Source organism: Salvelinus sp. IW2-2015, linkage group LG3, assembly GCF_002910315.2.
Source record: "Salvelinus sp. IW2-2015 linkage group LG3, ASM291031v2, whole genome shotgun sequence".
Lineage (NCBI taxonomy): Eukaryota > Metazoa > Chordata > Actinopteri > Salmoniformes > Salmonidae > Salvelinus > Salvelinus sp. IW2-2015.
This window is the reverse complement of record NC_036840.1, coordinates 6,068,293-6,087,036: the sequence shown is the minus strand read 5'-3', so window position 1 is coordinate 6,087,036 and position 18,744 is coordinate 6,068,293. Positions and strand designations below refer to the sequence as shown.

General features: G+C 44.0%; 1 protein-coding gene across 1 annotated transcript; it reads left to right on the top strand.

The window, feature by feature from the left end:
- The first annotated feature begins 1,369 nt into the window (after positions 1–1,369).
- Positions 1,370–18,731, top strand: LOC111955893 (podocalyxin). The gene is made up of 8 exons (XM_024134507.2): positions 1,370–1,820; positions 13,487–14,198; positions 14,406–14,620; positions 14,723–14,749; positions 15,734–15,863; positions 16,062–16,105; positions 16,237–16,359; positions 16,520–18,731. The coding sequence occupies exons 3-8, from the start codon at positions 14,549–14,551 to the stop codon at positions 16,712–16,714; spliced, it is 591 nt and encodes a 196-aa protein (XP_023990275.1). The 5' UTR covers positions 1,370–1,820; positions 13,487–14,198; positions 14,406–14,548; the 3' UTR covers positions 16,715–18,731.
- The last annotated feature ends 13 nt before the right edge of the window (positions 18,732–18,744 follow it).

The following is an 18,744-nucleotide window of genomic DNA, read 5'->3' as shown; positions in this document are numbered from 1 at the left end:
TAAATGTCCATAGGTGCTCACAGTCCTGGGGCAACTTGGCACTGAAGGGTGCTGAGAGACAAAAATGACAGTTCATGGTTACATGACAGGTCAGTCAGCAGCCCCACTGTGATACCCCTCCCAGCCCTGTGTCTGGCCAGCCTGGTGAGGTGAGGTGCAGCATCAGCCCTCAGTCAGATGATGGTACTGGAAGGTGTAACGTTTGAGGAGTTTAGAGGATCCCTAACACCAACACAGCATTCCTCTGACCAGCTGCTGGTACTAGGGACGATTGGTGGCAGTCACACACCAGCTCGCTCGCTCACTCACACATACACAAGCTCCATAGATTCGTACAGGTGTAAAAACACTTGTCGACTCCCTCTGCCACACGCACACACAGTCAGTCACAAACAAACAAGGGCACACACAGCGTGTATGTACACCACTCCACACTCATAAACTACACTAAACTCTTACGTGTTCTTTCAATCAAATAAGTTGTATATTGTTGAAGGTAAATGAATAACCCAGGCTGACATGGGAGGGAGTACCATTAGCATAGCTTTGAAAGCTCCACATCTAAACAGCTTAATAATGACCGACTATTTCAGTCCATAGAAACGCCCAGGAAAACCTCCACACCCCTGATCTTATCTCCTCTATTTTCCCCCTAATTTCCCATCACCAGAGCAGCCACTGGATCTTATATCAGACATCATGCCTGGGGACCTTACATCTTTCAAAGATACATGTATTACAAGTAGGGATTGATGTAGAAGTTATTCAAGATATTAATGAAATATTGTCTAACACATGAAGCTGCCAGTTGAGGCAAATCAAGTATTTTGCCAAAAATAATCACATTAACTTTTGGATCCAAATGTCTTTGACTGACTGGTCTTTGAAGAGGGCATAATCAAAAGCGCGTTCAAAGCAATTCCAGGAAAGCCTGTGAATCCCCGTTGTCATGGCTTCTGAGTGGAATTAACTCAGCTCTCTCCTTAGGGTCAAACAGCCTGGCTTGGATCCCCAAATCCAAAAGACAAACATCACACCTGCTGGTTATATGCCACTTTCCCAAGCAAATTAATCTGTCCTTGTTGGCTAATATGGTGAATGAATCGAGGACTATAGATATGAATGATTTGGGAAACATGTATTACCATGTCGTGTGTCTGAAAGAAGCAGCACGCTAAGAATCGTCAGTTATTTATTTTCATTGACCATTATTGGAATAAGGCAAATTGAAGGAACATAAGTCTTTGGGAGTCGTTTCCTTTGTTATTCAAAGTGTTGGTCAGTTTGAGAGTCCACCCAAAATGCTTTCTATTGGATCTCCCCTGGCCTCGCATGACAAGCTGGAATGGGCAGTGCCATGGGCCTGTGAGTAACAGCTGAACACTTGTAAAGAAGACTGGGGTCTGGACTGGCCACGGGGCTTGCGCTTTGAAAGCACAATACGTCTTCAAGCCACTCCGGGAGAGGGAGCCAGCAACAACAACACAATCAGCGCAGCCAAGGAGACCGGAGAAAAACTTTCCCCCAAATTCCCGACTCAGAGAGGGGGAGAAAAGAAGGGGAGAAGCGCCAAACAAAAGCATTCTTGGCTTTCAGCAAAACAATAACTTTGCGAAAATAATTTACTTCAAATACAAATTCAATGAGATAGGCGTAACGGAACGCGTCTCCAGCAATAATCCGCTACTTTTATTCAACATTCTGATTCTGAATACTTAAAACCACGGATTGAGTGCTGCAGCAACACTGAATGAAACAAAGTTTCGTAAAAAACAGAATGGAAACGAAAATGCGAATCACGTGGGCACTTCTTCCACTTGGTAAGTGTCTATTCTTTGTATTTTATTTATTTTATTTCACTTGATCAAAGTTGGTTTTATTTTTGGGGACCCACAAGACCCCATCACCACCTTTCCTTTATTTGAGCAATTGAAGACATTCAATGAGAGAAGTTAACATAGGATGAGATCACATTTGGTATCATAATTTATCAATTCATAATAAAAGAAATACAACTAAATAAAACAATGTTGATAATGATAGGTGTCTGTGTTTCTCCTCAGCAACAGGTGCGCACATCAATAGCCTACAGTTAATGGTGCACGGAAGTTTGTAGCCTAATCTGTAAATCAAAATGGAATGGAATTCCCATTAAAAATGAAATCGTTTTCGTTATATTCCGTCTATATGATTGACATATTTTCGTTTTCTTCCGTCATCGGTGCTAAAAGAACATGTTGCTTGGAAGTAATAAAAAAATAGAATTCCTATTAAACCATTATCTTATTAGCCCTCTATCCCACCAATACTAGTGAGAGTCTATACCAGCTGCGCGCTTTCACAACATGCTGCTCTAATTTCGGTATCGACGAGTGAGTGAGGGGGAGTTGCACTGTAAGTGCGAGGCAGAGACTGGCACCTGAGGGAGTGCCACCGGGGAGTCAGGGCCAGGGCCGCGCAGCTGAAACATCTGCCCCCTCTTCACGCCCGGGTCCTCTCCTCTCACACTGTGCTCAAGAGCCGGGAGGCCGGGAGGGAGACAACGGGACGGCATAATGAACTGCCCCCGTGACCCGCTCGAGACGACCCTCATGCCTAATGGTGAGGCGGAGTGTTATTCTTTAATTACGCGCAGGTCGCACCTGCCTCTTTCCACTGTAAATTAATGACAAGTAGAGACTTTTGTTTTTTTGTCGCCGAGCAAAAACAGACTGGATGTTCACGGTCAGCCCTTTTTCCAAAACTTTTTTAGACCACATAATGAGTTAGGCCTAAAACTAACTTGACAAGCATTATTGCCAAGCATATAGGCACTAATAAAAAAAAATGTCCTCCTTGGATACAAATCAACCTCCATTACCATTTGATAGAACACGAACCATTCATTTATGATGTATAATACAACATTTTCAATCTGCAAACTAACCATAGTGCTATTAAAAGAAAATGTAAAATATCCCAGACCATATCCTTCCAGAGCCTACCCCGCACACACCACTTCCCAGTCCTTTTCATCCTCTATTTGGGGTCATGAAGGTCATGTCATGTGTTTTCCTAAAAGGTAAACCCAGCCAGGATCTCTGTTATGATCGGGATGCGGCTTGGCAGCCATGGCTATCCTCCCTAGGCCTAGCCTATGGGAGAGCGCTAGTGGAGAACAATAGATAGGAAAACACCTTTAACAACATCCCTGTTCCTAAGGAAGGTGTGGCACCAGATTCCCATCCTGAGAGGAGACGGCCATGAGCTCCCTCCGTCTCCTCACGCGCACACACAGCCTGGTTCACTCAAATGCAAGGACAGGGAGACGGAGTCCTCACTCCTTTACTCCCCTGGAAATTCACCTCATAAAAGTGTGGGGAAACAGGACAATAAACAGGCTGTGCGTCTGAAATGACACTCCATTACCTCTATAGGGCACTACTTTTTGACCTGAGCCCTATGGGCCGTCCAAAAGTAGTGCATTGTAATGTGGCCAGGGTCCATTACAGCTCTGGTCAAAAGTAGTGCACTATAAAGGGTGGGTGCCATTTCAGAGGCAGCCAGGGGATTTAGATCCACTATCGACATTCAGGGGATTGGGGTTTTAACAGCAGTTTTGGGGAACAGTACAGGAGAGGGAGGCTTCCAGTTCCTCTAGGCAGTAAGTGTAGTAAAGCCTTGTGATTCATCACTGTCTGATGTGGATGATAAAGCACCACCACACCCTCCACCTCTATCTTCACCCCAGAGCAGCCTACACTCCTACATGTCCAGGCCAGGTGGACATTAATCAGGCCAGTGGCTGGCACCATGCATCACAGACCTTCACTCAGCTCCCCTCCTCCGGTCTACCGCCTCCCTGCTTCATCTCTCTCTCATATCACACATGGGGAACACACACATGTACAAGGTCTCTCCCTCCCACCTTCACTCTCTCCTCACACTCTTTTCTCTGCCATGGCTGGGAACTCCCTTCTACTTTACCTCTAAGAAAACAAGAGAGTGGATGTTTCCTAATAAGAGCCAAGCAAACAAAACGTGTGTGTGTGTGTGTGGGTGTGGTGTGTGTGTGTGTGTGTGTGTGTGTGTGTGTGTGTGTGTGTCAAAGAGTTGGCCTTAAGTGAAGTGTCGGTGACACTATATCACTCCAACCTCCTCCATGATGTCAACTGCTCCACACTGTGGTCTACCAACATTCCTTGCCTAATGTATTTACTGGCAATAGATTAATGCAGATACTGCATTGCTTAGTTTAGCTCAAGCCAGCCAACACAGAGGACTAAAGACAATAGACGGTCGTTCCACAAAATGAGTTCTTTGTATTTTAAGTAGTAAAAACCTGTTATATTAAAATAGAACTTCCGGAAGATTTGCATACTTTTTACCAGTAGTTCTGAAAGTAGCGCACAAGAGCTAAAATGGGTCCCCGAAAATGGTATACTACATCATTTATGTGCTCATTGGATAACGCTGGGCAGGCCTGGGCCAGCCTTATTTACTGTGCAACTTGTGGGCTGGCCAATCTTGCAGCACTCAAAATGGTGCCACACAGCTTCCAGAAGCTTTCAATCTAGGGATTTCATGGCTAATTGAGATATAACAGTAATTCTGCTAATAGATTATGCATGCGGTGAACTACACATTGGCACATCCAGCCCAAGGCGGGAGGTTTAATAAAAATACTTAGGTAGTCGACAAAGTTCCGGATGTCTCTTTAAATGTAGTGCCTATTAATATAGACCACATGGAAAATTCATGAATTTGATTTTTATTATGAATAAAGACTTGCTAAAGTGCCAAAATGCAGCATTTTGACATGTCCCTCTGTACACCCTCTGTGACTTCTAGGAAGATTTTAACCCACTTAACCCAACATTTCTCCAAGCTTAGTCCATCTGTAACATTTCAACTATCTACTACCCTTAACCCCTATCCTAACCCTTATTCTAACGCTAACCTCACTTAACAAGCAGTTGCAAACCAACAGATGGTTTGCTGATAGTATGACCATCTGTAGAGAATCTACAATGGACTATCAAATAAAGTATGACCCCAAGTTTTCAACATGATTGTAAAGCGCTAGCTATTTTGTTGCTGTTGATAAATCATTCCTGAAGAGTATTATTTTTCATGTGATTAGTGATTCATTTTAAGGGGGAAAAAACCTGTCCCTCATTTTAAGGTCAGCCCTGTTACGTGAACTAAATCTCGTTTTAATATGGTGAACTATTCCTTTGTAAAATTTTCAAATAAACATTGTAAAAATATAGTGTATAAGCAGGTGACTGGTTCTACTCTTTTTGGACTTTTTCTAGTGGAAAACTTAGCGTGTCGAGCATAACATGTCTACCCTGTTACCCGTAGATAGACAGGCTAGAATTGTAACAACCCTGTCACAGGGATTTATGGCTGATTTATGACTAAAGTCGCCCTGTTAATTTATTTGCACTCAGTAGGACTTATTATAATATATTGAACTCTCTTGATTAAAACTTGTATTAAGTTGCTGTTCATGACGAATGTTAGATTAGGTGAAATCAAACTTATTTTTCATTCACTAAGTTACATTTCAGTTACACTGAAACGCCAGACCTCTATAGACTAAAGTCCTGTAGAAGTGCTGGACCATATGTGCACACCACAGCTCAACATAGACACAAACACACCCATCACCTGGCATACAGCACTAGAAATGTGGTTGTGTTTGGGTGTGTGAACCACGCCGTGTGGAACTAATAATCTTATCAATGTCAGTATGCTGTGTAGTCACAGACAGTTAAATAAAGGTTAAATAAAATAAAAAATAGATTTACACCATCAGACAGAGACCAACACCCTTTTTCACCCTCACTCTCCTCTACCCACCTCCCCTATTCCCCATTCCCGCTTTCTCCCTTTAATTCATACAGTGATTTTACATTCACAGCCCCTCTCTTAACGGAGGAGCCTATTGGATAGTACTTGTGTAAAGACGGCCTCCCTCCTCCTTTTCTCTTCCTTCATTCTCCTTCCCTCCCCCAGTTCCAATTCTGAATTAGCCCTCTCAATGGGACAAACCCCAGGAAGGCGGGGGACTACTGGGCCCTAAAAAGCTGGGCCGCAGCAGGGGGCCGGGGTTGAGGGAGTAACCCCCCCTGGCAGAGCCACACGCGGGGAAGCCAGGCTTTTGTGTGGGCCGTCACCCACTTAACAGGGTGCTTTGTGCGTCGGGGCTGGGAGGGATAGCTACATTTATTTATTTACTCCCTGCCTCTGGCAGCGCATGGTGGAGTTCACGCTCAGACGACATAAATCTGGCCTTTTATGGGATGGCCTGGCGTGGCAACATACAGGGACAGAGATGAATACACACACAGCTAGACAGGATCACATACCCATGCCAGAACACAAGTGGACCGGCAGACACACACCCTTAGGACTCAGCATTAAGAAAGGCTCTTTTTATTTTTAAGATGTCCACTGCTGGTGTCCAGGCTGGTTGCCATAAGCCTCTGCTCCCCTCCCTCTATCAGTAGTCTGTGTGGGGCCCGGAGGTTATTCTTACAATATGGCTGGCAGGAAGGCAGGATAATTCAACAAGTCTCCACCCTCCAGGCCAATTGTCATTCTGCTTTAACTGTGTACGGATGGAGGCTCTCACGCTAAACATGATTGTGCTTGACGCCCGCCAGGACCCAACAACAGGACCCCTGTGGGGAGGGCAGGGGAGAGGGAGACACCCCTCTGACCCCATTACTGACTCGTTAGTCACAGTGGGACAGGCCAAGCCRTAACACTGTCACAGGCATGAGTTAGGAACACAAACACTGGGGAAGTTGGAGAACTCAACCCTATGGTAAATGGTATTTAGAGGCCTTATCATCATCTTGTTGCATTTCCATCTTAAAGATCTGGAAGTAACTGACTGTATTTGACTAGGTTTCTGTCTGTGTCTCTGTTAGTCTTGAGTCAGAGCAGGGTGTGTGTAGAGTGTTTCATGCTCTCTGTGTTTCAGTCATGCACACACGTGAAGGACGTCACGCTGCTTACTTAGCGTGTACCACTTCTTCCTGATTCGGCTCACACCGAGGCTCGAACCCACGACCTCTGCCTTGCTAGCACACATAACCAACCTCCTGAAGTGTCTTACCAGTCGGCGCCATGCAAAAAGCTAGGTATTTGTGGCGCAAGTGGAGAAACCTCAGGCTGAGGAGGGAGTTTCACACATTTACATTTGAGTCATTTAGCAGACGCTCTTAACCAGAGCGAGTGTTTACTTTTATTCGTACTGGTCCCCCATGGGATTCAAACCCACAACCCTGGCGTTGCAAGCGCCAWGCTCTACCAACTGAGCCACACAATCCCATGTGCTACACACCCACACAGTGAGAGAGCAAAGAAGCCCATATCTTATTGCATAACAGAGTCAACAGGAAGGACCYTGGGGTCGGTTCTCACACCCTCTGACTACCGTCTGGCCCTGAGAGGGTCCAGGACACCGGGTCGCACCCCGTGGGAGAGAGACAGGCCACTGTAGTAGCAGACCCAACCGGACGTAACCGGACCCAATGACCTAGCGATCCATCTTAATAATAGACTGGTGGAGGAAGAGGCTAATAAGACCTGGCTGCAGGTCAGTCTGTGTTGGCCCAGTTATGCTGTGTAGTCACAGACAGACATCCAATACTCATGGGGATAGTAATGTAATCCTACTGTGGTATACAGGAACCTGCTCTGGTGTGCTCTATGAGTTACAACAAGGAGGCTTCATTCCCGATTCACTACTAAGCATCATGGCTAAGCATCATGGCTACTAGCTAGGGACCCTATAGCAGAGGAAAGGGAAGCTATGGAGATGGGAACCTTCCATTCCATCTCCTGCCCCCCCACCCCCTCCCGGAGAAAGGAGGACATATCTTAAGGAATGAGTGTTTTTGGAGAGACTACAGGTGCTATCCGTGTGTGTGTGTGAGTGAGTGTGTGTTTGTGGGAGGGTTGGAATGTCTCTGAGGTAAAAACAGCCCCAGCTAATAATGTCAGGATCAGGGTTGCTGCTGTCACCTGTTAAGAAACAGACCCCCGTGTGACAGATGAGGTCAAAGAGGGTCACCCCAAAAATATGACACCACAGCTAGAGGAGGTAGAGGAGGGGGGAAAAGTGGAGCAGACAGATAGAGACACACGTCTCACAACAACACAGAGTCTCAGAGGCAGAACACTGTGTGGAAATCACAGGAGCAGTTCACCAGTCCCAGGCCAAATACATACTGTACACGGAATATCTGCATGATCAGTACAGATGTTTAGAACAGTCCACTCCCAAGACATTGCATAGTGTATGTCCCAAATGATCTGTATCACTCCTGATTTACACATTTTCAAAAGCTGTCWAAAAATGTAGCAAAGAAATACTGTCTGTAAAACATATTTTTTTTCATTGTCATTCAGTCCTGCTGGGAAACTTCCACCTGTTAGACGACAATGTTGAAGCAGCCTCCTTTCTCGAGCTACCCAGCCTGGTCTCATTGACTAGACTAGACTAGACTAGTAACATAGGAAATATAAATCCGGGACACTGAAATTAGTCTGATATGTTACATGTGGTATGGTTACATAAGAGAGAAGGTTACTTAAGGCAAAAATGAGCGGAGGGTGGTTGGTCGTTTTAGCATTTTAGCTAATTAGCAAATGTTCAACTACTTACTACTTTTTAGCTACTTTGCAACCACTTAGCATGTTCGTTACCCCTGTCCTAACCCTTTTATCTAACTTTTATCCTAACCTTAACCCTTTAACTTAAATTCATAACATATTGTACGTTTTGCAAATTTGTAACATTTATGATTCATAATTCGTAACATATCAAAATGAATGGAGTGTCTTGTATTTATGTAAAGAATAATACGAAATGCTCTGAGACCAGGTTGAGCCACACGGGGGCATTACCAATGCTGAAGCAACCTCCTTTCACTAGCTACCAGGGGACATTACCAGGAGTGTAAACAAACAGGCTGGGCCCGGGGGGAGGATTCAGAGTTTCCCCCTCCTACAGAGCTGTCTGTGTCTCTGGCTTCTCTCCTCATAGTGACTACTAAGCTGCTTAATGGAGCCTGATAACAATTGGCGTGTCTGCAGTTTAGGATGGCAGCCACAGTTTAGGCTGCCTGTCAAAGGGAAGCGATGGAGACAACAAGGTTTTACCTCTCCCCTCCTCCACCACCCCTCTAAAACAGACACTGATAAGAGGCTGTTTTAGACAATGTCCTCATTGCCCCTGACAACCACTATTAATCACCATGACAACCCACCATGTCGGGATTTACATCTTTACATCCTGGGTGAGCATCTTTTTAACGGGCTGGTCAACAGGAGGGGCCCTACTCAATAACACACATACAATACAATGRCTATTAGAGTGTGAAAATATGTATTGATATGGAGATTGACAATCTGGTTGGAATGTTGTAAGGGTGATTCAAGTAGTATAGAAACCTTGTTATGAGGTTGGATTGAATAGAGTTGATTAGAGCCCCCACATCTCTTTATTCTACAGTGCACATGTGGAGTGGGAGGTGAGAGTGTTCGTGCATGGTTTATGTGTGGGTGTGTATGTACAGTTTGTCCACTACATGTATTGTAGGCCTGTGTTTGTGCATGTAACCTTGGGAGGAATTTCAAATTATTGAGCACTGTTTAAAAAACAATGTCGTCCTGTGTGTATGAATTTAGGGCTGCACAATATTTGCAAAAAAAATCTAAGTGATTTTTTTAACCAAATATTGCGATTTGACTTGCAATATACAGGTAACTGCCAAAATAAAGGAAACACCTAAATGAAGTGTCTTAATAGGGCGTTGGGCCATCACCAACCAGAACAGCTTCAATGTGCCTTGGCATAGATTCTACAAGTGTCTGGAACTCTATTGGAGGGATGCGACACCATTCTTCCACGAGAAATTTCATCACTTTGTGTTTTGTTGGTGGTGGAAAACACTCTCAGGCGGCACTCCAGAATCTCCCATAACTGTTTAATTGGGTTAAGATCTGGTGATTGAGAGACAGAGACAGAGACACACACACACACCCCCCTATGCTCCTTTGAGACCCCTCTTCCAAAGTCACAGATCTCTTCTAACCATGGTAGCCAAAATAATGGGCAACTAGCCATTTTTATACATCACCCCAAATACTGTCTATTATATTGACAAGATATTCAAGTTACCGCTCTAACAATGGAAATACATGTTCCCAAAGATAAAAGGCAGGCAGGAGGAGATGAGATCAGATGGGACCATTCTAGCTAATGAGAGGGCAGATAAACAGGCCATAGAGATATATAAAGGACTAATCTAATCTTTGTATCTGTGCAATTCTAGCGTCTGTGACAGCATGGGCAGCGCTATTGAGGCAATCTCCATTTTAAAGTATTCAACGTCTTCATTGGCTGATTCCTCCCAACTCATAGGAATCCCCATCCAGTTGACTACTTTAAAATGGTGGAACCTTCGATGGCAATGTCCATGCTAAAACAGGTTATATCCATGATGAGTCCTCCATCTACAGTACATTTGGAAAGTGTTCAGATCCCTTGACCTTTTCCACCTTTTGTTACATTACAGCCTTATTCGAAAATTGATAAAATAATTTTTTCCCGCTCATACATCTACACACAATACCCCATAATGACAAAGCAAAGACAGGTTTTTAGATTTTTTTTGCAAAAAATTATACAATTATTTTGTTGTTGAAATATTACGTTTACATAAGTATTCATACCCTTTACTCAGTACTTTGTTGAAGCATCTTTGGCAGCGATTACAGCCTCGAGTCTTCTTGGATATGACGCTACAAGCTTGGCACACCTGTATTTGGGGAGTTTCTCCCATTCTTCTCTGCAGATCCTCTCAAGCTCTGTCAGGTTAGACGAGGAGTGTCGCTGCACAGCTATTTTCAGGTCTCTCCAGAGATGTTTGATCAGGTTCAAGTCAGGGCTCTGGCTGGGTCACTCAAGGTCATTCAGGGACTTTTCCCGAAGCCACTCCTGCGTTGTCTTAGCTGCGTACTTAGGGTCGTTGTCCTGTTGGAAGGTGAACCTTTGCCCCAGTCTGAGGTCCTGAGCGCTCTGGAGCAGGTTTTCATCAAGGATCTCTCTGTATGCTCCGTTCATCTTTCCCTCGATCCTGACTAGTCTCCCAGTCCCTGCCACCGCTAAACATCCACACAGCATGATGCTGCCACCACCATGCTTCACCGTAGGGATGGTGCCAGGTTTCCTCCAGAAGCGACGCATGGTTTCATCAGACCAGAGAATCTTGTTTATCAGCGTCTGAGAGTCCTTCTGGTGCCTTTTGGCAAACTCCAAGAGGGCTGTCATGTGCATTTTATTGAGGAGTGGCTTCCGTCTGGCCACTCTACCACAAAGGCCTGATTGGTGGAGTGCTGCAGAGATGGTTGTCCTTCTGGAAGGTTCTCCCATCTCCACAGAGGAACTCTAGAGCTCTGTCAGAGTGACCCTTGGGTTCTTGGTCACCTCCCTGACTAAGGCCCCTCTCCCAATTGCTCAGTTTGGCTGGGAGGCCAGCTCTAGTAAGAGTCTTGGTGGTTCCAAACTTCTTCCATTTAAGAATGATGGAGCCCACAGTGTTCTTGGGGACCTTTAATGCTGCAGAAATGTTTTGGTACCCTTCCCCAGATCTGTGCCTTGACACAATCCTCTCTGAGCTCTATGGACAATTCCTTCGACCTCATGGCTTGGTTTTTGCTCTGACATTCACTGTCAAATGTGGGACCTTACATAGAAAGGTGTGTGTCTTTCCAAATCATGTCCAATCAATTGAATTTACCACAGGTGGACTCCAATTAAGTTGTAGAAACATCTCAAGGATGATCAATGGAAACAGGATGCACCTGAGCTTAATTTCGAGTCTCATAGAAAAGAAGTCTGAATCCTTATGTAAATAAGGTATTTCTGTTTTTTAAATTCATAATACATTTGCAAACATTTCTAACAACCTGTTTTTGCTTTGTCATTGTGGGGTATTGTGTGTAGATTGATGTAAAAAAATGTTTTAATCAATTTTAGAATAAGGCTCTAACATAACAAAATGTGGAAAAAGGGAAGGAGTCTGAATACTTTCCGAATGCACTGTATTTCTATGACAACAGGCACAACTCCGATATAATCGTTTTTGGGTAAGTTGCCGAAATGCCACATATCAGTGCATTCATAACAACCTAACCATTATGAAACTTCTATTCGGTCAAATAAGCCTCATGTATCACATTAGCAATTGCATTTTTGTTGACCAAATTCGACACACTCTCATTGACCTCCATAAAAAGAATTACTCACGTCGTGGGCTTACTTTCGTGGACAGATTTTGGGTGGAGTAAAACTGCTTTGCCTCTTCCTCTCTGATGACCCTAAGCATGATGGGTTGTTAATTGCTTAATTAACTCAGGAACCACACCTGTGTGGAAGCACCTGCTTTACATATACTTTCTGTCATTTACTCAAGTGTTTCCTTTATTTTGGCAGTTACCTGTAGATGAAAACACTTGGGTGAACTGTTGGAATCCTAGAAATTATTTATATTAAAAAGCAAAAACAGTGTCATTGTTGTATTTTGGAACAATCTGTTGACTGTATTTGACCTAACAGAACAGCATGTAAACTTATAGTGAATCTAAATAGGAGGAGGAACTGTGCTGCTTGATGGGGCAGGGCTTGTGTGAGTGGGAAGCAGCCACAAGTAAACTATAAAAACGGACACTACACATGGCTGAGCAGTGTTTCATAAATATTGCATGCGATATGAATCTTCTTGCGACAAGAATATTGCACGACAATATTGCGATTTCGATGTGAATTCGATTAATTATGCAGCCCTATATGAAGTGACAGCATATGCAGCCTTTGAAATGTATGCTATTTAGTGTGCAGTGTGTTGGTAATGTAGGTACACGTCCTTATATATGGACGTGTGTGACTGTCCATCCAGGTATGTGTATGACTGAGTATGAGGAAGCAAGTAGTTGTCATAATGCTATGGTAGTGTGTGTGGGTTGAGGGAGGGGATCCTATAGAAGCCATTGTTCTAAATCCCTAGGGTCCCAGCCTAAGAACGTGGTCCAGGATTGTTTACGGTGCGCTAGGGCAAGCCCATAGGTTGGGTGTGGTACTTCCTAGGTTATTGTGTGGAGCATCCTGTCCTGTTTACTATAAATAGAGTAACAAAGAGAACGACTACTGTACAGGTGTCTGGGGAGAAGGAAATAAACCACAACAGGTTTACACAGAGTTCACCACAGAGGCTCCTCAATATCTCATCGCTGATATTCTCTTGGAAATACAAAATATGTATAAAACTGTATGCAGGCCACATGAACGATGGACCATGTTCTAGAGACTAGAGAGAGCTCAATTTAAATGGAAAAAATGCCAAGTAGATTACATTTAGTTAGGCCTACGTAATATTTGTTTAAGATTAAACCGTTAATTCTGTTTTATATCTGTTCACTCCAGGTTTTCTACTTCACTGTACTCATGCTGATCCAACACAAACACCCTCTATTTCTTCAACTCCCATGGTGCACACCAGCTTCCCAACAGTCGCATACAATAACGACAACGTGAACAACACTGTTTCTGATCCAGCCACCAACACCACACAAAATATCAGCGCCACCCATGCAGTAACCACCCCCAGTCTAATCAGTAGCACCGGGACTGCACCAGCCCCGCTTACCGCTGGGAGGTCCAGTGGTAATGTGGTGTCCACCACCATGACTACTGCTGGACTGGACTCCACTAGCTCCTCAGGAATCCCCACCCAGACCACCGCGCAATTCACTAGCTCCTCACGAACCCCCACCCAGACCACCGCGCAATTCACTAGCTCCTCACGAACCCCCACCCAAGACCCACCGCGCAATTCACTAGCTCCTCACGAACCCCCACCCAGACCACGCGCAATTCACTAGCTCCTCACGAAACCCCCACCCAGAACCACCGCAACTCACTAGCTCCTCACGAACCCCCACCCAGACCACCGCGCAACTCACTAGCTCCTCACGAACCCCCACCCAGACCACCTCGCAATTCACTAGCTCCTCAGGAACCCACACTCAGACCACCGCGCAACTCACTAGCTCCTCACGAACCCACACTCAGACCACCCAGCCCCCCACTAGCTCCTCAGGAACCCACACTCAGACCCCCCCGCACTCCACTGCAGGTGAGTCTCTACCTCCACCACCATTTCACCTCAAAACACCTATCACTCACCCAGCATAGAGTTTGGCTGTAGTCGAAAAGCTGAACAGTTCTTATGACATGCACCTCATACATATTCATATGCAGTCATGTGTGATTACATGATGGAAGTGAAAGAATATTCCACTGACAAAATTGTCCATTCTCTTATTTATGCTTCTTGAAACAGTCACAGAGGTGGATGGGAGACATATTCCAAACCTTACAATCCCATGGTCAAGGTCGTCCTCTCCATCCCAGCAACCTTTCACATCCAGCCCTGTGGGTTCAGGAAGCGGTTTTGCTATCACCACAACCCGTGCACAGGGAGGGATGGTGTTAACAACCACGGCTGAGACTACAACCACGACGACCACTACCACAAGTCCTCCCAAGAGCTTTATGGTAGGACAGAAAGAGTTTTACTTAAAGAGACTTGTCAGCCTGGTTCAAAAAATCACAACACAAATATGACCTTAACTTTGTGATTGTTTCTGCTTTTTACAGTTTGTCATGTCCACAGGAAATGAAGAGGTAAGGGTTTCTCCTTTCTACTGTCGTCCTAGATTTGCTTACGAGTTTAGGTCTGCGTTTACATTCGGTGTCAAATGACAAATGTAATGCCAAATCTTCAGCTGCAGTTAGATCCATCTTAGAGTGCACCGTTAGCTGACAATGATGTGCATTCATCAATGGGGCAGAAGTCAGTGTGTTGTTGTGGTTCTGGATGGCCAGATGGCTAGCAACAATGACAAGAAGCTGCCATGTGGGGAATCGCAGGTGGCGCGTTTCAGCTCGTTGTATCTTATTGATACCATGTCTTGAAGTATTTTGACTGATATCATTTCTATTCTAATATGGCAAATATTCACTTGCTAGCAAACCAACAACTGCTCATTGTGCAAATATATTTATGTTTTCAATAAACATTTGGAGACAGAGTTAACATGTTGTCAACAATCTAAGCAAACCGTCTGTTTTGACCCATAAACAACCAACCCGTCTATTCTCAACACAGAACACAGAGCGACACTTCTCTGTTTCCAAAGCCAGGACAGGAAGTAGTGCATCATGTTATAAAAAAAGATTCTGCAGGCATTGGGTGGAAAAAGTCTTAGTGGGAAACCTTCCTGACATTTTGCTAGATTCCATCTTTCCCACACCTCTCTCGCGTTCTCCCTCGCTTTCTGACTATGAACAGCTGCTCTACTTCAGAAAGGCCAAGAATAACTGACACCTCACTGCACGGGAAACGCTGACGTCCCACCTTTGACCTTTTCCTCGACTCACTACAACCAGCATTGTAGAGATGGCTGTAATGATGTCATGGTGAAATTACATCAGCTCAGCAATTGCCAATCTCTTTAGATAGATTGAGATTCACTAAACAAGGCATGTTGATTGTTTTTTGTCCCGATTATAAACTATGAAAACATTTGGCGCAATCTACTAGAAAAAGTTGAAAACTAATGAAAAGCTTGATGGAGTCTTACAAAGGTGTTTGTTTTCTCTCATCAGAATCATGAGAGGAAGGACCTGGAGAAGCTGTGTCGAAAGCTGATGTCTCAGATGCATGACGCTAACTGCACTCTGACTGGGAGAGAGAACGGACACACTACCTTTGACAGCGTGGTAATTACCGGCAAAGGTATGTAAACTACCCAGTCCCCACTACTCAGCAATTAAATAGATCACACCTAAAGTACCCCATTTCCTAATGCTAGTCTTGGTTGTATGAGTTGTGTTTTTAAATACATACTAATTGAGAGGGTTTGAGCCAACTGCTGTCAAGGTCAAGTACCAGAAGTGAACAGTCGTAAATTAAAGTTTCCTCTGATTCTTTTAGTGGACAACGCTGTCGTCCAGCAATACTATGAGGAAATCACCAGAGTAAGTCTAACATTGTGTACATATCTCCCTGAATGTCATCATAAACAGGCTACTGGAGAGCATGTAAAGTTGTATTTGGAGGGAGGCGTGTCAGAGTGGGTCTTTATTTACTTTTTCATCTATTCTGTCAGAAACCAAGTGACAACATGACACTGATTGCCATTTTGGCGTCCTGCGGAGCTCTGCTGGCCATGATTGTAGGCTTCGCCCTCTACGCCGCATACCACCGCAAGTCCTATTGGAAGAACCACCAAGTAAACAATTAGAAAATCAAACCTGAAAATCAAACTACTCTACAATCAATAATGTCTGTCCGTGATATGTCCACATTCTTCCTAAAATACTTACTAATAATAGTTGAGCTATGCTTTCGGAGGGTCCTCACCAAAATCTCCCCTTATCTTCTCTCAACAGCAACACCTGACAGAGGAGATGCAGACGGTGGAGAACGGTTACCATGACAACCCCACGTTGGAGGTGATGGAGGTGCAGCCGGAGATGCAGGAGAAGAAGGTGGCCCTGAACGGAGACTTCAACGACAGCTGGATTGTTCCCATCGACAACCTGCTCAAAGAGGACATGCCAGATGAGGAGGACACTCACCTGTAGAGGGGGACTGGAACAGACAGGGGTGCTACTATAATCCCTCGACCAACTGACTCTCCCTTCCCTGCACCGTTACAAGGGCCCTGTTTAGTAGAGGGTTCTAGCTCCAAAGGTTTCAGGTAGAAATGTATTCTATATAGAATGTATACAACCTTAAATAATGGGATTTGAGAAATCGCACAATTGTGAGTTCAATGCAATGCATTTCTATCCGCAACACTTTTAATGTTCCTCCCCATTGAAGCAGACCCAAGGCAACAACACACAGACACCACCTGACAAATCTGAAAAAAATAACACCCAGAGGATGACAGGTTCTGGAAACCCACCGGGCCTAAACGGGTGTCTGAGTCCCATCGCTGTGGCCATGGAAAAGTAACAGGGCATTTGGTGGATACTACACCAATCAACATTGTGCCTAGTTTTAGGAGATATTAAATAAATATTTGGGAAATGTAACTCTCAAGCATACACAATCCCATTTTAAGCACCATTGAGTGTTTAAAGGTACTTGATGTACCTCTACATAGTTATTGATTTAATTGGGAAAACCAAACACTCAAACCACCAATATTTCAGGGTGGAGTTTATGAACTAAAATCTGCATGTTCTTTATGCTGTAATCAATGTAATCGACAAAAGTGCATTGAATTGAGCACCTGTACATAGTATTTTCTTATATTTTCAGAGAAAATGGAAGCAGAAACTTTGTAATACTGTAACACTACTTGCCTTTATGGTTACATCTCAATAGTATTGATTTAGAGAAAATGACCTCAGGATAAAGTGAAATAATCATCCTGGTGAATGAATTAAACTACTAGTGAATCTCAGCTCTGACGACCTGGCAGTGGCTGCTGTATAGAAGCCATATACTGGTGAAACAACGGGGTCCCTGGAGACACTGCTGGGACAGGAGCTTCTACAGATAAAGGGGAAAAACACTAAATAGTCATTTGAAAGTTCTAAAGAATTTTACCTAGAGCCTGTTTCCTGGACATAGATAAAGCCTAGCCTTGGACTTAAGAGCCCTTTCAACTATGCTTTTTAGTCTAGGACTGGGGTTACTCTATCAGGGAAGCTGGACCCTAAAGATACAGTTGAAGTCGGAAGTTTACATACACTTAGGTTGGAGTCATTAAAACTCATTTTTCAACCACTCCACACATTTCTTGTAAACAAACTATAGTTTTGGCAAGTCGGTAAGGACATCTACTTTGTGCATGTGTAACAGTTTAACTTTACACCCGTCCCCTCGCCCCGGGCGCGTACCAGGGACCCTCTGCACACATCAACAACTGACACCCACGAAGCATCGTTACCCATCGCTCCACAAAAGCCGCGGCCCTTGCAGAGCAAGGGGAACCACTACTTCAAGGTCTCAGAGCAAGTGACGTCACCGATTGAAAGGCTATTAGCGCGCACCACCGCTAACTAGCTAGCCATTTCACATCCGTTACACATGACACAAGTCATTTTTCCAACAATTGTTTAGACAGATTATTTCACTGTATCACAATTCCAGTGGGTCAACATATTGTGGTAATTTGTTAAACACCAGGGATGACTTGTTACATAGGCCTCTGGACATTTTCCTTTTTGTTTGTTACCCTTTTTTGTCAAATCAACTGAATAGAAATGTATTTAAATATCCATTAAATATCCAATATGTGATTATCTGGCAAAACATTCAAATTCATGTATAATTCACATGGACACAATAATTCCCAATCATATTTAAGCTGTAAAATCAACAAAAACAATCCACCACTTATTCTACACATTCCTATGTACTGTTTGTCATTAGTTATTGTGTACAGTCACTCACTCGTATTAGATTTCTTTAACTTTTACACCAAAGTATTTAGCAGTTATTGTATATATTTATGGTTTGTTTGCTGATGAAGCCAAACAACAGGGGGTCTGACACACTGGAAGCTGTGCCTCGTCTATCATGACCAGGGCAGCCATGTTTTCTTATACCAATAAAGATTTGCCAATAAAACACACTTATTTCAAACAGGTGTTGTATT